Below are 24,306 nucleotides of genomic sequence, written 5' to 3' on the forward strand. Positions count from 1 at the left end.
AAGGGGGTGGACACGGTGAGATTTGTTGCCCCCTCTCTCTGAATCGGTAGGGAGAACCTAGGAGAATCTCCCCAGTGCTCAGAACATGAACATGGCAGTCTGACTTAGGAGCCCCACAGTGTAATCTCTTCTTGTTCTGATCCTACAGTAGCAAGTGGTTTCAGACCTTCTGTGTCTGTCTGTTGCTTCCAAGGGTGGGGGACTTTCCTGAAGGTGATTCTTTTATTGGCAACACTGGGCAGAAATTCTGAAGTACATGGGAAATACAGGCACAGCCACTTAAGCTGCAGTCTGCCAGAAACTGTTCCATTTAACCTTCAGCCAAGTCAGGATCTCCTTACAGCTGTGGAGACTCTTGGCTTTATTGGTTTTTACATACTCTGACTGACTGAAGGCCACTTAAAGAAATCCTTCCGTCTATATTAGGCAAGGCAAGCATGCAGGTAAGTATTAGGTGTTCCTCTCAAACTAAAGATTATGATTTTGAGCATTGTAGTGATCTTAGTGACATGAATGTGGGTACCTGTATCCTCTTCTTCCTCGCTATCTATCGACCATGGAAGGAGGTGGGAGCTCTTCAGAATGTCTGCTCTATGTCACTCTTCAATACTCTGTGACCTTCAATCCCAATCTTACCTTGCTTGTGCAAGATCCACCATTCAACTCGTTGAATGTTTCCTTTGACTCCTCCACTCAAATGTATAATCTGTAAACAAGTGTGGTAAACACTCGGAGTGATTAGTTTGTAATCTAGAGACAATGAGATGTTCTTTTTCCTTAGCTTGTTTATGTCACAGCAACTAAAATGTAAAAACATAATTGAGGATGCCCAGGGCATGTGGGGGCAGAAACAAAAGCAGGAAGCAGGGAGGAAGAAAAGAGACAAACACGGCTTGGGGAAAGAATTGCAGTTGAGACCTGCATGGCGCCCTCTTCACCAGCCTCCGACCCCAGCTAGCTAACACCGCTTTGCCTCTCAGTGTCATTGGAACTTGGAAAAACACTGGAGCTGAGGTAGAGGGTCCTCTCTATTTCCTCCGTGGACTGACTGTTGCACGATGAGGATAGAACCCAGGGCCTCATGTGTAGGCCAAACTATGACCATAGAGCCCCACCTTCTGCCCCACAGCCATGCTCTGGCCACTGAAGGAACGTGTGCGTGAAGGGGGCATTTGTAAGGTCAGAGCTGTCATTGGCTAAGGAGACCCTGCTCCTGCCACCCTAGTCCCTGCCTTTGAGCTCACGTATGGGGACAGATATCTGTGGGGTAGAACATTCACACATCCCCTTTTGGGAGCTCCAAGGAAGGCAAGGACATGCCTCTGGTAATGAGGTGGGTTCCAGACAGGCAGGTGACACCTCGGTTGCTGGCACTTGCGTGTGCTTTCCTACACAGAGACAGAACTTTCCTTCCTAGCCCACCTCAGCCGCCTCCATTAGAATTTCAGGCACTCCCCACTAACTCAGAGCAGGCCGGGAGTCACTTTCTTTCCTCTGCCTTACTTCAGGCTTTACTTGCATGCCAGAACAGTTCAAGAAACAGAAGAGAGTTGAGAAAATCTTCCCTCCCCCCAGACAACCTACACGTGTGCCTACACTTCGCTATTCATAGCTCAAGGGCTCAAGAGTGCAGCATGGGGTGAGGAAGCTCTGATGCAGAGGAGTGAGCTTCCCAGCGGACCTTTCCTAGGTCTGCCAAGTGGGGAATCCACCCTCTGCCACCCTCCTTCTCTCCGAAGGAAGACAATGATTTGATTAGTTCTTTGGGAGGTCTGGTCTTCTCTGTGTGGTGACAGCTCTGTCAGTGTGCCGTGGGGAAAGGGTCTTTTCTCCCCTTCCTCCCTTGCACCAAGGCCCTGGGTGTTGGTGTTTTTCTAATGGTATATATTCATGTATATAATATCTATTTATATACATGTATGTCTCATGTATACATAAATGTTATCTCTCATATCTATGTATATCATCCTATAGCACCTGAACAGAGCTAGAATTAAGCTGACAGGCCATCTGAGTCTAGCAGAAGCAGTGGAGGATCCCTGCCTCAGTTTTGCCATCTGCGAAGTGGAACATCAGGTTGGGGATGCCTTAGTGGCTCTCCCTAGGGTGCAGAGGGCTCAGTGTACATTGCCGATTAGGGGGCAGCAAGTGGTGACATGAGACCTGGCCAGTGTCTCCCTGAAGAGGCCTCAGTCACCAGTGCCCTGGTCCTGCTCAGGGGCTTCCAGTAGGGAGGTTCGGCCCTTGCCTGTGTTTCACTGGCTGCCTGGACCCCAGAGCCTTTCTAGCATCGTGTGCCTGCCCTTCTTTCTGCTCTTTTGGAAAGTATGGTGACCTTGACTCCTCTTTTGTCTAAGGCCACCAGAGAACCCCCTGCCCACATGGTCATTTCCAATGGTCAGGCTGTTGATGAGATCCAGCCCAGCTTTGTTGCTTCCTGCCCTCTGCAAAGGCTGCCCCATCTAGGTCCTAGGTATGCTCTAGGGCAAAGCCAGGCTGCCGGTGCCTGGGGGGTGTCAGTTGGTGATCTGCCTGGTGACTGACTACCTGGTGCAGAGCATCCTGTCTAACTGGCACTGTCTGAGCTCTGTTCCCCAGATTCTAGGTCCAGACATTCCAAACACCCCTCCACAGGGGCGGTGTGAGCTCTTCTCTGACCCACTCCTCCTTCCTCTTGTTGCCAAGCAACATGAAAAGCTCGAGTGGCGTTTGGGCGGCTTTCTTCCTCTCCCTCTTTTCCTCCCTCTGTTAGACTGGCTGTAAGAAGGTATTCCTTGCTCAGGAAACACTGAAGGAGAAGGTTCTGATGAGATACATGGCAAGTACTGACTGTGCTAGCCAAATGCCTGCCTGGTGTGTGGTGTGTGTGTGTGTGTGTGTGTGTGTGTGTGTGTGTGTGTGTGTGTGTGTGTGTATACGTGTGATGCTGGCCCAGATTTATTTGGGTGTAGACAGCCTCTTCCCAAGGCAGTGATGTATCTAAGCTCTCAGGAATGGCCTTATGCCCACCAGCTTCTGTCCTTAGCCAAAGGCTGAGCCTTCTCTTACCCTTTGCATCAGTCTCTGGTGGGTTCTAATTCTGGTCCCGTGTCCTTGTTCCTTTCACATTTCCAACCTCAGTTTGTGTATCTGCAAAGTGGGCCAGTGGCCCTACTCATAGCACTTACTGTACTGGGCACTTGATTGCGTTGTGTGGTTTTGGTCTTGGGCTCACTTGGTCAACTCCCTTGGCACCAAGGTGAGAGCTAAAAGATGTGGGAGGCCCACTGAGCTTTGCTTGTGGTCTAAGAGATGCTTTGATTGTCCCCCCACCTTCCCATAAAGTGCAGCTTTGAGACCCAGCTAGGGCTGGGACCAGCTCTCCTATCTCAGCCTATCTGGCTATCTGGGGCATCCCTGAAGGGTCCAGGTTTAGGGTGGGAAGTAATACTAGAGAAGTGGCTGTGGGTGGGGCAGAAAGGAGTTCTGATGGGCAGTCTGGTGAGAAGACAGGAGGGTGTTGGCTCCTGGCTGGAGGCCACTGAGGGCAGTGGCTTTGGAGATTTTCCCGGATCTGGTGTACTTCCCTCCAGTCATTTCCACTTCAACTACGCTTCAGTCTAGCTGGACCAGAGTGCCTGAATGGGGTGGGGCTTACCTCTGCCAGGCAGTGACCTTTGCGGCTTTCTAAGAGCTCCCTGAAAAACGCAAATGCTGTTTCCTTTGAGATGCCTGGAGGTTCTACTCCTTGGCCAGCAGGAAAGTCTCTGGGATAGACAGGTCTCCATCCACCTCTGGGGTGGCTGGGCCCAGGCCCTTCTACCTTCTCTATGGTGCAGTGCTGATAGCCACACAAGGGTCCCAGGTGATCAGACCCAACATATACATGTCTAAATGACATGATTGCTCCTGTGCTCTGAAGGGGCTGTATTTTTGTTTTCCCTGTTTAGCCAAGGATTCCAGAGGCTGCAGGCAGGCCCTCACCTAGAGCATAACAGTGGCCTCATGCCTGTCCCATAGACACTTAGTGATCACAGCTCTGTGGCAGTGGGTGACCAGAGTGGCCCACTTGGATCAGGGCCTCCTATAATAGGGGTACAAGAGGCCCAGGTGTCACAGGGGTGGTTTTGCGTGTGGAGGGTCAACTGCAGGTCTTATTGACGGCACACTGTGCTTTGGATGAGAGTAGATGGGGGATTGGGAGGGCAAGCCGTGTGATTGGGAGCCCTGAGGCACAGAGAATGGGCAGGAAGAACCACACGAGAAAGTCTGATTCAGGCTAATTGGTTATTTGCTATGGGCCTGCCTCCTGGACGGTTTTCTGCCTTCTCTGGGTACAGGATCATGTGGGGAGTCACAGCTGGACCATGTCTTAATCAATGTTTTATTGGTGTGAAGAGACACCATGGCCAAGGCAACTCATAAAGGAAAGTATTTCATTGGGGCTGGCTTACAGTTCATCAGTTTAGTCCATTGTCATCATGGCGGGAAGCATGGTGGCATGCAGGGCGGACATGGTGCTGGAGAGGGAGCTGAGAGTTCTATATTCAGATTAATAGGCAGGAGGGAGGGAAGGAGAGAGGGATGGATGGATGGATGGATGGACAGATGAGCAGATGATAGATAGATAGATAGATAGATAGATAGATAGATAGATAGATAGAAAATGGACTTGTCTTTAGTATTTGAAAACCTCAAAGGCCACCTCTAAGTGACAAATTTCCTCCAATAAGACCACACCTCCTAATCCCTGTCAAAAAGTGCCCCTCCCTAGTGACCAAGTATTCAAATTTATGATCCTTTGGAGTCCATTCCTATTCAAACCACTGAAGACCCTGTTACTCATTCAGTGACCAGGTGAAGCCACTAGAAGGCAGTTTGTCACCTGAACCCGGCTGGGTGCTAATCAAGGTCTCGATCTCCAGTGGACACAGTTGTCCCACCTGACACATGGAGGCTTATCCTGCTTAACACCGAGGCCCCTTGCCTCTCCAGGCAGCCTTGTGGGAAATGCTTGCAAGATGTTGATTCCCATAAGCCCAGCCTCCTCCTGCTGATATTCATCAAGATCAAGGCCTCTGTTTCCCAGGTCTGGTCCTCTGCCTTCCCAGGTCTGGCCTACAGAGTTGGATTTGCCGTCCATTAGCTGTGTCTTAAGCACTGAATTAGTTACGTTTCTGTTGCTGTGATAAAAGACCATCCACGTAGCAGCAGGGCTTAGCTGAGGCTCACAGGTCCAGAGGGTTAGGAGTCCATCCCTATCATGATGGGGAGCATGGCAACAAGCAGGCAGCCATGACGCTGGATCAGCAGCTGAGAGCTGGAGTCCTGTTCCACAAACAGGAAGCAGAGAGTACACTGGGGACAGAAGGAGGCTTTTGAAACTTCAAACCCCACCCTTGAGACCCCCTCAAGGTCACACCTCCTAATCTTACCCAAACAGTTTCAACACTGGGAAATCAAATATTCTAACAGCTGAGCCTACGGCGGCCATTCCCATTCAAACCACTGCAGGTACCTTGTCCGGTACAGCACGTCTCCCCCAGGGCTCTGAGTGTAGGCCTCTGGCCTGGGCCAGGTCGGAGCTCATGCTTTACCTGTGTGCTTTTTGGATGGCCCTCATCCAGAAGGACCTCCCCATCTGTCTGTTCCTAGTCATCTATTGTGAGGACTTCCACCTCTAGACCCAGTAAGAGTGAGGAGGAAATTGGAAACTGGCCCATGGTCATTTTTGGGCAAGGCAGGCTTGAGTCCTTGTCTTGCATCACCCTGTCCTGTCAGTGACCTGGACTCCTGCTGATGTTAATGGCAAGGACCCTTCCCAGCAGAAGGGACCCTGGCCAGCTCAAGCGTTGCCCTTACCCCCCCCCTTCCTTTTGCCTTGGGGGAAAAACCCATTAGATTACCTTCCTTAAGCTATCCCCTTATTGGCCCCTTCCTTCTCCTGAGCCTGATTACCAAGGTCCAGCTTTAAAAGTACCGAAGTCCAGCAATTTAAAGGCCCCTTTGGTCCATCTAATTAACACGTTCAGTGAAAATGAAACACCTCATCCTCTCACAGGTTCCCCCTTTACGTCTAAAAACTGCATTTGCCCACGGGCTGCATCTGTCTCCTCTCTGTCCGGAGGCAGTCCCTTTGTCCTCCAAGGACGGATACCTTGTTCCCTTCTCCTTCTCCCTCATCTTCTATCCCCCGTCATTTCTTCCTCCTCTGGGGCAAATACATGTCCTTTGTGCTGAGAACTTGGTCTGGGGATCCCGGGCCGACCATTGCCTTACACCAGCTCCCACATTGAGCATCCTCACTACCTGCACAGAGCCCCCACAACTAGAGGGCAGTGTGGTCCCCTGACCCCTGTGGATGCATGGGAGCTGGCCGCAGGCTCCAGCGGTCCTCACAGTTGTCTGCATCCTTCACACGCCAGTGTCTCACTTAGCTGGAATCCAAAGGTGACTCAGCCAGTGTACGTGGCTTTATTTTCTCGTGTGTTCTGGAAGGCACCGGGGCTGCTGCAGAAATGGTACTTCCTGGAGCACTCCTGGTAGCAGGCGAATTTGCAGAATGGCAAGCAGGCCCTTTCTGGCATTGGGGTGGTGTTGCTGGCCCAGGCAGGCTGCATGCAGACCCCTCACTGCAGGGAGGATGACAAGGAATAGCAGGAACCTAATGCCAGATGCACAGGGATGCTTCTCAGTAGGGTGGTGGCTGATTGGTTCTCATGCTAGGGCTGGGATGGGAACAAAAACTGAGCCTCGGACATGGAGGTACAGAAGATCTACAAATCGGCCCCCACCATACCTCTTCTGGGGCATTCCTGGGTTTCTGGTGCCTTCTCAGCCATTCCCTCCTGGCCTGGTACTTACGGAGGGATCTTTGGCAAATCAGCCCTGCCAACTGGGAACCAGGAAATCCGTGAGTGCGCCAACTACACTGGGTTGAAGACTGGCTCCCTCCCTCCAGGACACAGTCTTAACAATGGCGGGGGGTGGGGGGTGGGGTGGGGTGGGGGGGGATTCCTGCCTGGCAGCTGTGCTGGGTCTCTTAGGTGCACAGCACCAAGCTACATTTTCCAAAAGAGGCTAAAGACTTTCGCTGACTCCTTTACCCTGTGAGACCCTGCTACAGGCTCTGTGCTGTCTCCCTCGGGGGCTGCACCTGCAGAGAGCACCGAATAAACTTGTTTTAAAAATATACATTGAACCTGCATATTAGCATGTTCCCGGGAGCATCGTCACCTGGCTAAGGACCTTGGTGGCTGTGTCAGTTTTTGGGATGGAGACCCGCAAAGCTCCAGGAGTATCCTTTGTCCTCGACTCCGTGGATGCCACAAGCCATGGACCCCCCAGAAAGTTCTTTCTGAGTGACATAGAGCTGGCCCACTGGTGATAATCCCAGTCGGCCAGAGCCGTGGGTAGACACTGACATACTCATTCTATGTTGGCTATGCAGGGCTTGGACGGTTCCATATCTTGCTGTGTGCTTGAGGACAGCATACATTCCTGAGGTGCTGAAGGCTTCAGAAACTTAGTGTAGAGTGGAGTGCTATTTTGGGTATTTCTGAATATAATGGGACAGTGTGGGCCTGCCAGATGTCACTCGTGTAAGGTCACAGGTTCTGAGACTTCTTTACAAGAGGTGCAAAGGTCATTAGTCCTTTTTACTACTCTGGAGAGATGGCTGGCAGCACCCTAGGAATGGGGGGAGGGGCGGGGAGAAGGGCACCTTCCCAACAGGGTAGACCCTGACCAACTGCCTGACCCTGACAGGGCTATACCTGGGGTCTCTCCATCTCGCACATCTCCTAGCCCTCCGTAGACTCATGGCCTAATCCCATTGTGACTCACCAGTAGTTGGCTCTTCCCAGGATGATAGACTTGCTAGTTTTTGTCAACTTGACACAAGTGAGGATCGTCTGGAAAGAGGGAACCTCAATCGAGAAAAGGCCCCTCAGATTGGCCTGTAAGCATGTCTGTGGGACATCTTCTTGATTAATGATTGATGTGAAAAGACCCAGCCCACTCTGGGCGATGCCATTGTTGGGCAGGTAGTCCTGGGGTGGATAAAAAAGCAGGCTGAGTAAGCCATGGGAGCAAGCCAATAAGCAGCATTCCTCCATGGCCTCTGCTTCAATCCCTGCCTCAGGTTCGAGGCTTGGGTGCCTGCCCTGTTATCCCTGGATGGTTTGTCATGATAGGTTCATGTAAGCCAAATAAACCTTTTCTTTCCAAAATTCCTTTTGTAGAAAGCAAACTTGGGGTGTACATGTGAATGAAGTGCCATTCTTAGCAAAAGTGTGTAGCATTCTGATGGGGTCAAATCCACCAGAAGAGGTTTGATGGGGAACCCTGTCCTTTGCTGTGATCTGCCACACAGGTCTGTGTTCTTCATTGTAAAAAGAGGTCCTCCTGGTTTCCTCCTCACACGTGACTATCATGTGATTTGGCTGGAACCTAAAAGGAGGGTACACTTGGAGGTCAGTGGCCATGGCCTCTTATTCCTAGTGTCTTCCTTGAGGCAATGTGGAGAGAAGTGGGGAAGGGAATGGGGAGAGAGAAAGAGGGCAAAAGGACAGAACAGAAACAAAAAGAGCAAGAGAGAGGAGGGGTTGAGCAGCTCCTTTTATGGTGAGTGAGGCATACCTGGCTGTTGCCAGGTAACTGTGGGGTGGAGCTTAGACAAAAAAACGCTAACACGCCCTGCCTGTGAGTTGTAGCCATCCGAGTTGCCAGGCTGTGTTGCAATGTTTACGTTCAAATCACCCACCCTCATTTTACTTAGTGGCCCCAAATCCCATGAACTGTGGGTGACCCCCAGTTCAGGGAACCTGACAACTGTGATATAGAGAGAGTTTGGCAGTGAGCTTGGGTTCGTGTGTTCACTGGGAGTTTATGGACGATGCGTACTGCGTACCACCGTAATTCAGGAAATCTCTACAAACCCATTTCCTGTCCCCGAAGCCTCACCAGGAACCGTTCTCCTCTCTGAGCTCCCCAGCTACGCTCCAGCAACATTGGCCTCCTCACTGGTCCTTTATAGACCACCGTGCTCCTGCCCAAGGCTTTTGCAGAGACGTTTCCTACAAAGGTTGCTCCTGGCAGATATGCCTTTAAACCTGTCTGCATAAACAGGGCTCCCGACCCATCCTGCCTACTCTCTTTCTCTGTAGCATTCCCTGCCCACTGCGGAATATGTTACTTAGTATTTACGTCTTCTTTAAACCAGGTTAGCCTCATGACCAGGACTTGCGTGTTCATATTTATGCTTCTTACCACTACTTGAAACAGTCCAAGCCCACCTATACTAACTAGGTAGATAATGACCGAATGGGTGAGGAAAAGCAGCAGCAGCAGCCACAACAACAACAACAACAACGACAACAACACCTCCACAAGCCAGTTGAATAAAGGTGAGGCCCTTGGAGAAACATTTTAAGAAAGAAGAATGTCTGGCTCTCATTCACCATTAAATAAATGGAGATTAAGTCTGCAGCAGTCCCCTGCCAACTATTGGTCTATGGAGAAGGGAGGGGCTTGGGTCCCATCCTGGGAGTGCACTGTCAGCCATCAATGGATTCAGATCCCGACTTGTATAGCGTAAGTCTTTTAAATGGCTAAACCAGTGACTTTCAGGCTATCTACAGGCTGCGGAATCATCACCACACTCCAGGACACTTTCATTATAAAAACGAAAGCCTGTCTCCATGAGCAGCCACCGCCCGTTCTCATACCCAGCAGCTCCCACCATCTGTACACAAGTGTTTGTGTGGGCATGTGCTCAAATGTCTTGGATATATATGTAGACATGGACTTGCCAAGTCCTGTAATAACCGTTTAGCGGTGTAAAGAACTGGCGGTCTGTTTTGCAAAGCAACTGCACAACCTCGAGTCTTCGCCAGCACTGTGAGTGTCAGCACCATCCGTATCCGTCTCTTGACAATACCTGTCTCAGTGGTGTGAGCTACTGCCTCATTGTGGTTTGGTTCTGTACTTTCCCGGCAATTAACTTTACTCAACAATTTCATGCGTTTACCAAGCATGAGTGTACCCTATTTGGAGAAATATATTTTCAGCTCTGTTTCCCATTTTTAATTATGATGTCTATCATTAAATTATTTTTAATATAATTAAAAGCTTCCACTGTGCATATTTATTGTACATGGTATTGTGTCATACAAGGGCATTCCACACAGGTATATATTGCTTATATAGAGTATCCTCTGGCCTTCCTATAGCTCCCTTTGTTCCCTGGGTGGTTTTTGTTTCTACTTTATGCCATATGCACACACAGGATTTTGTGTCGCTATACAAAATCTAGAAACAACAAACAACAGAGAGTGTATTTGTTTCTCTGGGATTGGCTTAATTAGCTCAATACGATTTCTTCAGTTGCATCCATTTTCCTGCAAACCAAGTGACTTCCTTTTTCTTTATGACTGAAAACAATCCGCTGTGTACATATGTGCATTAAAAAAATCTGTTCTTCTGTCGTTGGACACCTAGGCTCCGTCATTGAGTTCTAAGAGTTCTTTTTATATTCCGGATATTAGAGCTTTACGGCATTTGGGGTATGCACACATTCTTTTCCATTGTCTCTCTCTCTCTCTCTCTCTCTCTCTCTCTCTCTCTCTCTCTCTACCTCCCTCCTTCTCTTCCTTCTGTCCCTCTCTTCCTCCCTCCCTCCCTTACTCTTTCTTTCTCCCTTTCTTTCTTTCTTTCTTTCTTTCTTTCAACAGGATTTCACTGTGCATCTAAGGATGGCCTCAAGCCCATCATTCTCTTGCCTTAGCCACAGAGTGCTGGAATTACAGACACATGCCACCATGCATGCCTTGGACAATTTCTAAATAGTGTCTTTTGAGATAAGGTCCAACTTACCTGTTTTATTGTTGTTGTTTGTTTGTTTGGTTACTTATGGTTTGGGTGTCATAAAGGAAACACTGCCTAGCCTGAAGTCCTAGAGACTCACAGCTGTGATGGGCCACCATGGCTGGCTTTCTCCTTTATTTACATTTTTGGGTAGTTTTAGTGTGTAAAGAATTGTTAGACCTAGGCTCAGTGCACAGACTGTAATGCCTGAACTCAGGAGGCTGGAGGAGGAGAGTCAAGAGTCACAAGCTGTCCTGGCTGCATAGCAAGTCCCTGGCCCAAACAGGAAGGAATGGAAGTCCTCAAGGATTTTGTAGCTGTCCGTGCAGTCCTGGTCCCCCTAGGATCATGAAGCTTGTGCACCTGCCCAACCAGACTAAGTCTCACCCTTCATCAAAAAAGCTTCCTTTCCTCAGAAGATGGAGACAATTACAGCATCCACAGCTTGTTAAAATGCAGAGCACAGGTGACGGTGTGTGTGTGTGTGTGTGTGTGTGTGTGTGTGTGTGTGTGTGTGTGTCCCCAGCTCCAATTGGTACATTTACATTTCGACTCCTACAATAAGTCTCAGGGAACATCACAGAGGAGAGGATGGAAAGATTCTAAGTGCCTGGGGACCAGGACACCAGCTCATCTCTTCTACAGGACGCTGTACCCATGAAAGCCAATGATTTGGTTGCCCAAACAAGGCCTGCATGACAACCACAGCAGTCAACATGCCAACATGGATGCGGAGAATTTCACAAGGCCCACCTCACCATGATGCACCACAGACAACCAACACTGCTGAGAGAAAGAGAATCAGTTTCCTCTAGGGACAAGCTCTGTGATGGACTCTCCAACCCCAATCCAGCCCAAAGCGGGCAGCCTTAAACATAAGTACAAACGAACAATGCTAATATGTGATGTGTTATAAGCACATATCACCACACCCAACTCAGTGTGAGTGACAATAATAGAGAAAGGGTCATGAACTTGGGGGGACTTGGGGGAGCTGGAGGGGAAGAGGAAGGGATGTGAATTATGTAAATATATATTAATGTATGACATTCTTAAAAAATAAAAAAGAGGGCCTTGGGCAATGTGATATGTGCTTGTAACATGGCATTGAGGATCTCCGAGGGGCTCACTGGCCAGCCGGCCTGGTCTAATCTGTGAGAGACCCTGACTCAAAACCGAAGTGGACTGCACCCAAGAAATAATGCCTGGCACTGAGATCAGTCTCCACACATGTAAACCCTCGTATGAAAACACACACACTCTCTCACACACACTCACCCACACACTCAGAGACACACACATTTGCAAACACACACTCACACACTCATGCATACTCTCTTTCACACACATCCTCACATGTACACACATACATGCACAAATATGTGCGCGCTCTCTCTCTCTCTCTGTTTGGGGATCCACATGTGAAGAAAAACATGAAGTATGTCTTCCTGAATCTGGCTTATTCCAGTTAACATAATGATATACAGTTCTATCCACTTTCTTCAGGCTTCCTTTACCTTTATAGTTGGACAAAAATATATTCTGTAATGTGTCAAATTTTCTTTATCATTTATTGACAGATATCTAAGTTGGCTCTGTTTCTTGGGTACTGTGAGTAAAGCAGCAATACGGATGTGTGGATGTCTCTGTGGTATGTTGACATAGAATATTTCAAATATTTATTCCAAAAGTGGAACAGCCGTCTCTGATGGTCGCTGCAGTCGTTTTTTGAGAAATCTCCATACTGATTTCCAAAGTGGTCGTACCAGTTTACAACACTAGAGACTTCTCACATAATCTCTTCCCACATCCTCACCTGTATTTGTTGATTTCCTCTTCCTGTTCCTCTATTCCCTCCTCCTCCTCTTCATCTTCCTCCTCCTCTTCCTCTTCTTCCTCCTCTTCCTCCTCTTCTTCCTCTTCCTCCTCCTCCTCATCCTCCTCCTCCTATTCTTAAATAATTTTATGTGTGTGTTTGAGTGCTTTTGCCTGCATGTGAGTGCCTGGTGACCATAGACGACCACCTGGAACTGTTTGTAAACCACCATGTGGGGTGTGAACCTGGGTCCTCTGTAAGAGCAGAAAGTGCTTTTAACCACTGAACCATCTCTCCAGGCCTGTCACTTGATTTTTCTTTCACTTAATTTTTTAAAAATTATTTTGCGTGTATGGGTGTTTTGACTGCATACCACATACATGTAGTATACTACATACATGCAGTGCCCTCAGAGGCCAGAAGGTGGCGTTGGATCCCTTTGGATTGGAGGTACAGACAGTTATGAGCTGCCATGTGGGTGCTGGGAATCAAATCTGAGTCCTCTGTAAGAGTAGCCAGCGTTCTTATCCGCTGTGCCCTCTCTCCAGCCCCTTGTTTGATTTTTTTGGTGCTTGATGTACTTGTTAGTGTGGGCTAGTGCACATGTATATGTATGTGCACATGCATGCAGGAGCAGAGATCAACACGAGGCGTCTTTCTCAATGCTGCCCACTTTACTCCTTGAGTAGGGTCTCTCACTGAATCTGACGCTCACTGGCTGGTGTGCACTTCAGGACCCACTTGTCTCTGCCAGCACAGCATCGAGGTTACAGGTATGTGCCACCTGGCTCTTAAGTGGGCACTGGGCATCTCCCCACCCCCTGTATTGCTTTTGAGAGTTGTCTATTGACCTCAATCGCCCACTTATTGATGAGATAATTAGGGATTTTGCTAGGAATTCAGTTTTTACAATTCTGTATATATTCTCTATGTCCATCAAACACTTGTCCACTGTATACTTGAGAAATATTTTGCCCCTTTCTGTAACCTGATACTTTCACCCTGGCTCCTTCTCCTTGTGAAGGCTTCCCAATATTGTGCAAGTTCATTTGTTGACTCTTGGGATCATTCCCTGTAGTATTAGAGACTTTATTTCAAAAGCTCCTTGGCTACATGATGAAATGTTGCACCTCTATTCCCCTTTTCAGGTTCGAAGTTTCAGGTCTTATGCGAAGGCACAGAATCTGTTTTTGACTGGTTTTCCTGTGTGCTGAGGGGTGTAGGTTGAACTGTCACTCTCCTGCATGCCAAGACCCCACTCTCCCAGCAGCGTTGTCAGAGACGTTAGCTTTTCTCCACTGTGTGATATCTTTGTCAGAAGTAGATGGGCTGTTGCTACGTGTTTATTTCTGGGCCTTACCCTGTATTCTGTTGGTTTGGCTTTGTGACTGTGGCTCTGTGGTGCAGTTTGAGGTCAGGTATTGTGCTGCCTACAGTGTCGCTCTTTCTGCTATGGACTGCTTTGTCTCTTTGGGGTCTTCCGTATGGAAATATGAATTTGGGGATTTCTTAGCACTGGGGAAAGTATAATTGAGATTCCAATGGGGATACATTGACTGTGTAGATCGCTTTTGGTAATATGGCCGTTTTAAAAATATTAATTTCTAATCCAAGAGTACAGGGGGGGTCTTTCCATCTGTTGATGTCTTCTCCGGTCTCTTTCTCTAGTGTAGATGCCATCACCTCCTTGGCTAGATTTATTCCTAGGTGGGTTTTGTTTGTTTGTTTTTGTTTTCACTTTGAGACTGTTGATACTGGAGTTTGAGCAATATTCCGTATCATATTGAGTAAATGGGGAGAAGCAGGCAGCCTTGATTTATTCCAGAGTGTAGAAGAAATGCTTTCAGTTTCCCCTATTTATTTTGTCACCTATAGCCTTTGCTAGGTTTAGGTATGTGTGTTCTATTCCACATTTCTTCAGGGTTCTTTCTTTCCTTTTTTTTTTTTTTAAACAATAAAGGGATGTAGAACTTCACTGAAGCCCTTTCCTGCATTGAGTTGATTATGCAATTTCTGTCCTTATATGTATTAGATGAGGAGCACAGCTTTCCTCTTACTCATCCAGGAATGTCGAACCAGCCTTGCTTCTCAGGAATGGAGCCCGTCATGGTCTTACTAATGTGTTCCTGGATTCAGTTTGCAAAAATTTAACAACTTCCTTTTGTACCTATGTTCATAGTGGCCATTTTCTTTTTTGTTATGTACTTACCTGTTTTTGGTAAGTCTCTCTCTCTCTCTCTCTCTCTCTCTCTCTCTCTCTCTCTCTCTGTGTGTGTGTGTGTGTGTGTTCCTCTCCCTCCTTCTCTCCCTCTCCCTCTCTCTCCCTCTCCCTCCCCCTCCCTCTCTCTCCCTCCTTCTCTTCCTCTCCCTCCCCCTCCCCCTCCCTCTCTCTCCCTCCTTCTCTCCCTCCTTCTCTCCCTCTCCCTCCCCCTCTCCCTCCCTCTCTCTGTCTCTGAATTTAGCAGTGAATTTATCCAGTCCTAGGCTTTGCTGTGTTGGGAGCCTTTACTACTGCTTCAACATGGCTGCTTAGCATGGATCTGTCTAAGTTGTCTTATGCCCTCTTGGTTTAAGAAACAGATCATGAGATCATATGCGTGTAGGAATACATCCATCTCTCTTAGGTTTAAAAAATAGATTTTCAAAGTATTCCTTAATTATTCTCTGGGTCTCATTGGGATCTGTTGTAGTCTCCACTTTTTTTATACTTAATTCTATTAATTTGGTCTCCCTCCCTCTCTTTTTGAATTTATGTGGATGCATCTGTTCAAGTGGGTGACACCTATCTAGAGATTACTAGGATGAGGTGAAACCATTCATTTGTATGATATCAGAGTGTATCTAATTTTCATGCCCACTAGTGGTTTATAAAACTGGGAGCCTGGTTTGGAGTATATGTAATTACTATCATTATATTTTCTTGATGAGTTATTCCTTTTATTGGCAGGACCTTTTATTTTTAAGCTCTTCTGATCAATTCTGATTTGAAGTCTACTTTATCAACTATCAATAACTACACAATGTTTGTTTTAAGCTTCTTACTATTCACTTGACAAATGGTTTTACACCCCGTATCTCTCAGTTTGTGGTGTCTTTGCTAGTGAGGTGTGATTTTTGAAAACAAAAGATAGTTGAATTCCCCACCCCACTCTTTAATCTGGTCACCTACTCTACATTTCTGTAGTATCAGTGTGTTGGGGTCATTTATAGCTAAGGGCATTATTATGGTATGTCCAGTAATTAGATGTGTGTGTGTGCGTGTGTGCGTGTGCATGCACACACATGAATGCACTCATTTGTGTGTGCACTTAAAGGGGTTGGATGTCAGCTTTGGGTGTCTTCATCCACAAGTACTGCTACCTCAACTTCCGTGTCAGTGCCAGAGATTTGAACTGAGTTCTCGTGCTTTCTTCATAAGCACTTTCTTTGTTCATGGAGCCATTTCCCAGCCTGAATCTCTGTGACCGTGTTGGTTATTTATCCAATTGATTGGATACATTTTTACTATTTTCTTTCTCTCCAGTTACCTGCTAGTTCACTGCGTTGGAAATGGTAGATCGCTAGCCTTCCTCTGTTCACTCCTCCTGCGAGGGCTTTTCCTTCCCGTGCCTTATGATTGGAACTGTCCTTCTTCCTTTGTGTATAGTTTTCCCTTAGGGACCTTCTGAGGTGGTGGCTACATGGTAATGAAGTGCTCTGGGTTCTGCCTGTCTTGAGATGTCCTCTGTGGAGGGTGCCAGGGTTGGTTTTAGTTGGAAGCCATTGCAGACAATGCTCACGAGCCTCTAGGTGTCAGCCTGTGAGCATTTCTGCCAAGCCTGTATCCTCAGGGCGTACGCTCAGCTCCCAGAAGACAGTTGGTACTCACTTGCCCTCACATGGCTGCCCTGGCCATGTTGCCACCAGCAGCTGACGGTTTTGCCATCTTCTTGCCAGCACTTGGCATTTTCTGCTTTTTCATTTTTACCAGTCTGGTGGGTGTGTGGGACTCTCACAGTGTGGTTTTAGTTTCTTTCTGGCCGATGACTAATAAACTCTGGTGACTTAAACCTGCTGCTCTACCGTGAAGTACCTCTCCATAATTTATTCATTGCGAGAACAGGGTCTTTTGACTCGTTAAGTTCTTATATATTACGGATTTGAGCCCTGTGCTGCCTGTGCTGCCTATACCCACAACCACATCTATATCTCATACCTATATTTATCTCTCTATCCAAGTCTAGTTTTGCCCATAAATTCTTTCTTTACACATGCGGATCTATATCTTTATCCATATTCCATTGTCCTATCTCTATCCATTTCTGTTCATATCCACATATCAGGGTCACTAAATCCACACCACCAATCATATCCAACTCCGTGGCCACATCTGTATCTGCAGACATACAAGTGTGTACACACATGTGTTCCGTAGATGGATTCCCCCATGCCCTATGCACAGCCATGTTACTGATCGGTAATCCAGACTGAGTAACTGGATAATGCTGGACTGAGTAACTCAGGGAGGAAACCCAGTGTGAGGGAAGATGCAAGGTGACTTTTGAAGAAGTCATTGAGAAGATGACATATAGACAGACTCCTATGGGGGAGTGGCTCCATGCTAAGTCAGGTTAGAAGAACTGAGGTCCGAGCAGGGACAGAGCACCAGAACCCTGAGAACCCGGGATCATCACTGAGACATTGCAAGTTAAGGCCAGAGCTCCCAGACCTTACTTGGGCCCCAGTGGATTCCATCCACCTGCAGGATCAGACAAATGCTATAACCTAGCATTTTGTCCTGTGCTTATGAGGATGGCCCAGGTCACTGTCATCACAGAGCCAGGCTTCCCTGCCTTTTTTCAACCACTCTCATTGTAGTCTCTTATAGACAAGGACTGTTAAGTTCAGCCTTCACTGTCGGGAGTAAGGAGGGGCGCATCTTCTCCCACATGTTTGCCTTTCCAACAACCCCAGCAGATGTCTACAGACCACATCACTTCTCTATTTTCCAGAGCTAAGCCTAGAAAGGGCAGTGGTGCTGCGTTGGGCACCACAAGCCCTGGCTGTGGGATAGTTTTGAGCAGGACATCTAACAGGTGTTGGCGGTTAGCCTGCCAGTCTCCCTAAGTCCCTGGACACTGGGAAGGATATGGATTGCTGCATATATCAATGCTGAGGTCAGACTTGTGACAAAGACAGCTTCATCCATGTTTGCCACAGATGGGGCTAGATGGGCTCTCTTTCCTCTGGGGGTTGGGGGAATCTACTTCACCGATGATCTCGGATAATGCTGATGACGTTTGTGAGTATGCGCTACAGGAAGTGACTCTGGGACAGTACTGAAAGACATTAAGGGGCTCCACAGCCACCAGTGCCCTCCTATAGCCTGAGATGGTTATGTTCAGAGGGGCAGAGGGAAGAGCTTGCTCCAGAGAGGGTAGAAAACTGGGTTTTTTACTTCATGTGTGGGAGAAATGCCATCACCCTCTTAGGACCCAGGTGTCCTGCAGAGTCAAGGAACGGGGCGAAAGAAGGCAGGAATAGGTGCATTCCCAGAAGTAGGACTCCAGTTTTGCCCCTCTTGGTATTAGAGCAATCTGAAGGAATGACCCAAGCCTAGCAAGGGCCCAGCACCCAAGGGTCTAGGTGGGGTCTTGACAGGATCCACCAGCAGAGGTCACTGTGAGCTTTGCATCCCCTGGAAGGAGATGCAGGGCTGGAAGAGGGGGCCTGCCCGTCCTCAGGAGGTAATGAATACTCTGGGCTCTGAAGCCCCTGAGAAGAAAGGTGAGGTCCAGCTACTGCGTGAGCTGGTAGAGAAGTAAGGGAAGGCAGAACCCGGAGAACATGGATGTCGTCATGCCTTTGTGTCCTCCTAGGAGAGAAGGGATTGGCCTAGCATTCAGAGCTCCTCAAGACAGAACTCACTACCCAAGAGGGTCACCTGCTGACAGATCTTTGAGAAGAGAGCTGATGGAGAAGGAAGGGAAGGGAGATGGCAGGAGGGAAGTGCGCTTCTCCAGGCTGTTGGGCAGAGAGCAGACAGTGTGGGATAAAGTCCGGGTCATCAGTCTCCATCGGGCACCGTGGCTTGCTTGTGTGCTGTCGTAGGGTTGTCTCAGTCCCCTGGGCATCCTCTGCTCCTGTCTGTGGTTTCAGCTGAGAGCTCCTCCGTATAGCATGAGTGACCAGCTTTGACTCCTAGAGCCTGGGCCAGTTCTCTCTCCCTTCCCAGCCAGATCCCCAGAGGCGTTCTTCATTTCAGCCACCTCTGCCATCTAAACTCTCAGAGTTGGAGCAGCAGTGGGAGGCATCTGGCAGGATCCTTTCCTCGTGCTGGGGCTAGGGTGAGGTAGATCCTCTGAGCCACCGAGCCACGCGCCAGGCACGCCCCTTACTCTCACTCAGATTAGCAGCTGTTGTATCCCTGGTGTCCTGGGGGAAGATAGAAGGACAGAGAATTAAAGACACTTCAGACCACAGCTGTGTGGAGTGAGTACCCAGCAGGGGAGGCATTTGAACTAAGCGCTGCTTGGGCACCTGCGGTATTTCTGTAGTGTTCAGTATCCACGGAGGAGACAGGAGCCCTTCCTGGCTCTCCCAGGACTTCACCAGCAGACAACCCACCCCGCCCTTACGCCATCCTCAAAGCTAGAACCATGAGCCCCGCGGGTGCAAACGCCTCACTGTGCCTCGCCCTGTCCCTTGCTAGTGCCCCTCCCAGGGTCTTGTTCACGAGGCTCGCCAGCCCCGCCCAGGCCGGGAGGTGTCTAGGCCACCGAGGGAAGTCCCGGGGCTTGGGCGGCACTGGCTCAGCCCCGGAGGGTAGTCGAGAGCTTCTACACCGTCTGAGGGTCGGTCAGGTAGCGGGAGCCGCAGCCAGGATGTTTCTGGAGCGCCAGGTAGGGCTGTGGCAGTGCGGGACTGCGGGTTAGGAGCACTCCAGGGCAGTGTCTTGACCACAGCAGAGCAGCAAGGTTAAGGTTTCTGTGCTCCGGAGCTTGGAAAGCGAGGCCAGTAGGGAGCTGGCCCAGGACAGCCAGGGCAACTCTCTCTCCTGTCCCTACCCGGACACCTGCCGCCACTTGGACCTCACCCAAAGTGCAGCTGCTGCCTTCCTAGCTTCTGTTGACACCAGAGACTCCGAAGTAAAGCGCCACTTGAAAATCTTTGGGGGTGGGCGTGGGGGTGGGGGTGTTCGGCGGTGGGGTCGGGGTGCAGCAGAAGAAAGCAAAGGCTGCCCCGGACAGGGCACACTTGTAAAGAGCAGTGGCGATCCTGGAATTTTCCCCATCCCTGGGCTCAGAACCACTATTTACTCCATAAGTGCTTGGAGTGGGGGCGGTCTGTGATGGAGTGGTTGATCATGTGGGAGGTGTGTGCTTGTATGTGCGATGTGTGGGCGGGAGAGAGGACGTGTTTATATGTGGGAGGTTTAAGTGAGAGCCGTTAAGAGGAGGCAAGTGTGGGGGCAAGGCTGTGCCTGTGCATTCTCAAATGTCATGTGTTTAAAGAAAAGAGTGGCCGGTGTGGGGAAGGCTGAGAATTTCCCTAAAATTAACCCTGAGCCGGAGCCATCCCTGTACCTTCCTAGCTGTTTCGTAGAAGCCTTTTTTGAGCCACGGTGGGCAGTGCGATTCAGGAGCAGTACACAGACCTGCCTAGACCAGGCCAGTGCAGAGCAGTGATGTGGAAGGGTGGAGAGGGAGGGCCAACACGGATGGGCTGAAGATGCAGGATACCCAACACACATTTATTAAGCACCTGCTGTGCACTGTCACTGTGGTTTGCAGGGAACTAACCAGGCCACAGTTCACACCCTCGTGGAGCTCAGAAAGTCATCTGGGTTTCAGAAAGTCATTGGTTCTTAACCCGTCGGTTTAACCCTTGGGTTAAAGCCCCTCTCACAGGGGCTGCCTCTCAGATAGCCTGCATATCAGATATTTACATTACAATTCGTTACAGTAGCAAAATTATAGTTATGAAGTACCAACAAAATAAGTTTTATTGTTGGGGACTCAGAGCACAGCAGGAGGAACCATATTAGAGGGTCGCAGCATTAGGAAGGTTAAGAACCCCCGCAGTGATATACGTGGCATGTTACATTAAGGACTGAAGATGAACATGGAGGAGTAGCCCACAACAGGAGTGCATCAGGAAGGATGCTTCTGGGTGTTCTGCAGAGGCAAAACAATGCTCAACTTCATTGGCTCACGGCACAGGTGCTGTTTCCTCTGCTAATACCCGTCCCCGGTCACCTCTGCTGTGCTGCCCACTTCTTGTAGAGGAACAGGTTGGCAGGGTCATAGACAGGGAGGGGCCCTGTATTGACATCTCAGTGCTCCAGCTCAGTGAGACACATCATTCTAACCACCAGGGGGCTACATGACCTGCCCCGGTCTCCCTAGGGATGTGTGGCACACTCGTGTCCAGTGAGCTGACTACCAGTGTGGGGAGGTGTTTGTGCCTTTGGCAGGGTGGCCAGAGGAGGCCACAGAGATGTTCTGTGGGTATAAGGACCCTACTGGGGAAGAGTGAGGGAGAGCTAAGTGGATGGGAACATTTAAGGAATGTCACCTGTGTGGGAGGTTGGGCTTTTGGGAGCACCTGAGACTGTCATGGCAGGCTATTGTCCCTAGGGTCTTGGGAGGGATGACTATGCCTGGGGCCTTCAGGCCATCATTGGATGCTTCACGGGGAGGGTCAAGGATAGTGCTGGCCAGGACAGGGCCAATCAGGGAACATAATCAGGGAGCTCGGATTCTAGCAACAGAGACAATAGAAGATGAGAGGGAGGTGATTTGGTGTGTTTCGATGGCACAGCAGAGGCCTTGCAGCTGATAGGTCCATGGGCATTGAGGGTCGGTCTAGGGTGGAGGCATCATTAGCCCCTGCAGAGACCACGGAGTCTGTAGTCTGCAAGGGTGGTGTGAAATGCAGCTGGGGGCTGTGCAGTCTACTGTACGGAAGTCTGATGGGTTTACTCCATCCTGGTGCCCCTCAGCTGGGCTGCCTGCCCCTGTCTGCTGGCCCAAGTCTTTGCTCAAGCCCCTTGATCTTTTTCTCTGTGCTCCTGAGCGGAGGCAGCTGAGGAATCTAGCCTCTGGCAGTGGTGGCCCTTGGGTGCCTAGGGCTGGAAGACAGTGGACACAGCACCCCTGTCAGTTGTATCCGTGAGTGCTGAAGCCCAGGACGCAAAGCAACCTGTGGCAGTCGTCATCCTGGGCTTGCCTCACTGTCGGGAGTACTGACCCATTTCCCGAAGTCTGCCATCAGCCCTGTGGTACCTGCAGCTCTCCGTTCTCACCCCAGTCCCACACTCATTGCCGAGTTGCTCACAGGGAATGGATTTACAGTTTCATCACGGCTTTCCTGTACCCAGCTGAGCCATCGACAGTTTCTGCCGAGCCTATCGATGTGTTGACTTATGCACTTTGTCCCCATGTTCCTGGAATAAATCTGGCTAGGCCAGGCTCTACTGTGTTGTAAAGGGTTACCGAGTTTGCTTCGTGGATGTGATGCTGTTTCCTGGTGTATTTTCCAGCTATAGGTGTCTCGCACTTCCATTCCTCAGATGCTGGTCTCCTCTGGAGCTCTTGGCCTCATAGGATGAGCAGGAAAGCTTTTCTGAAGGAGCGTATGGCTGAAGTAATTTGTTTGTCTGTTTGTTTAGTTAGTTTTTGTTTTGGAGGTAGGCATAGCATCTCTTCTTTTAGCTCTGGCTGTTCTGGGTTTACTATGGAACCCAGGCTGACCTTCAACTCATAGAGATCTGCCTTCAGAGCAGTGGGATCAAAGGCATACACCACCTGTCTGGCTTTGAGTGGTTTAAGTATGGTACAAAATTCTCTGATTCTCGAAGGCATAAAATAATTCATTTTAGGAGCCCTCTTGGCCTGCTTTTGTGTCCTCCCAAGCTTCAGGTGGCCGCCAACTTCCTTAATGTGCGTTGTGCTTACTGGTCTACTCAAGTTCTAAACACGGTTAGTCTGTTCTGATTATTTGTATTTTTGAGGAAGATGCCAGTTCAAAGGGCTTCCAGATCATGTAAAACTTTCCAGAGTAGAGGTTCGTAAAAAGCTTCCCCCTCATTTTACGTTCCTTTTGTTGCTTAGATGGATGGTCTTTCTCTCCCTGTCTCTGACTCTCAGTGGAAACCAGGGCCTTGTACATGTTAGGCCTGTACTGACCACTGAGCCATGCTTCCACCCCAGTCCCGGGAAAGTTGGTTTGTTTGGTGTTTTTGTGACTTAAGTCTCACTGTGTGGCCCAGGCTGACCTGGAACTTCTGATCCTCCTGCCTCAGTCTCCCAAGTGCTGGAATTAAAGATGTGAACCGCTGTGCCCCATTGCAAGATGTTAACTTTTTAGTTGTGTTTCTAAGAGGCAGCTCTTGAATTTAAGGAGTTCTTCTGCCTCCACTAAATCTATTTACCTCCCGGCAAGTCCTTCCCCTGTTTCCACTGCCATAATTTTGTTTTATTCAGAACTTTTGTGAGGGCTACCCTCCTCCACCTGGTTTGGTCTCTCAAGATCTAGCTACTCTCTTCAGCTTTCACCCCAGGCTGCCCCAACCTTCCCAAGAGTCCTCTACTGTTGGCTATGTGAGGGATCCCTGAGGATGGTGTCTCCACTCAAAGGTCTTAAACACCCTGAGAATCACCTATCGGCTGTAAGTCCTGGGATGATGGCTTCAGTCCCTTGGACATTTGTAGTTTTTCCTGGAAGACAAGATGTAGGAACGTGAGTTGCCCTAGGGAAGGACAGGGGTGGCCATGTCACTGGCCCTGGATGAACCTCCAGGGCCTGGGCACACAGGAATGCTGCCCTGTATGCAGCATGGGGAGACTTGGCCGTGTGTCCTGTCCTGCCTCCGAGTCTGCAGCCACTGGACAAGGGCCCAGCAGAGAGGTGGGCACCCCTCCACCACCCTTCCCACTCACTGACTCACAGAAGGCTCCCTGTTTCAAGCCATATGGGTCTCAGGGATGTGTCTCTGGACATCTGCCAAGATGAAAATCCAAGCAAGTGGAATGATTTGTTTTTAAACACAAAGAAGAAAAAAAATCTTTGCTCGGTCTAATTAAGTGTCATTTAAATTAAAAGGACCCCCGTTCCTTGTCTAAATTCAGCATCCACAGGCAGCCATGGAGGGTGGCTGACAGCTCTGAGAAGTGCCTGCCTTCCTCCTCCCTCCCATCCATCCTTCTGGTCTACCCTCCTTAGGGCCCTCGCCTCTGACCCCACCAGCTTGTTGCCTCTGTCATGCCATGAGCCTTGCGCAGGGCTATGGCTGGGGCCAAGCTGTCAGTAGTGTGCTCAGGTCTCTTCCTGTTGGATCCGGGCAAGAGTCCTGGCTGCAGCACTAGGCTCTGACTGGCAACAGAGCCTCCTATTCCAGTGTTCTTCGGGGACACTGTTTGGGAAAGAGGACCCCACGAGGGTGGCTTCCCACGGCACTTCTCCTCCCTCCTCCATAGCTCCCTGGAAAACTCCTAGGAAGAGGATGGCCGTTTGCTAAGATTCCCTATTTGCCTGTTGTCCATGTCTGTGGCCAGCTGGGCTCCAGAAATACGAGATCCAGAAGCCAAACTGCACGCAAGGGAGGCGGTTAATTCCTACAGAGTCAGCATCAGAGGAGATGACAGCATAGGCCAAGAGCTGCA

At 49.3% G+C, this 24,306-nt stretch overlaps 1 protein-coding gene across 3 annotated transcripts in view; it reads left to right on the forward strand.

The window, feature by feature from the left end:
• Rasgef1a (RasGEF domain family, member 1A) overlaps nucleotides 1–24,306 on the forward strand; it is an 80,466-nt gene that overhangs the window by 35,578 nt on the left and 20,582 nt on the right. Inside the window, exon 1 of one of the 3 annotated variants that reach the window (XM_232315.10) lies at nucleotides 19,391–19,542. The exons of the other annotated variants lie outside the window; for them this stretch is intronic. Within the exon in view, the coding sequence (XP_232315.7) occupies nucleotides 19,525–19,542 (18 nt within the window). The 5' untranslated portion in view covers nucleotides 19,391–19,524. Of the gene's footprint in view, nucleotides 1–19,390; nucleotides 19,543–24,306 lie in introns of those variants that run through there. 3 annotated transcript variants of the gene reach the window in all.

The sequence above is a fragment of the Rattus norvegicus genome, chromosome 4 (genome assembly GCF_036323735.1).
Source record: "Rattus norvegicus strain BN/NHsdMcwi chromosome 4, GRCr8, whole genome shotgun sequence".
Lineage (NCBI taxonomy): Eukaryota > Metazoa > Chordata > Mammalia > Rodentia > Muridae > Rattus > Rattus norvegicus.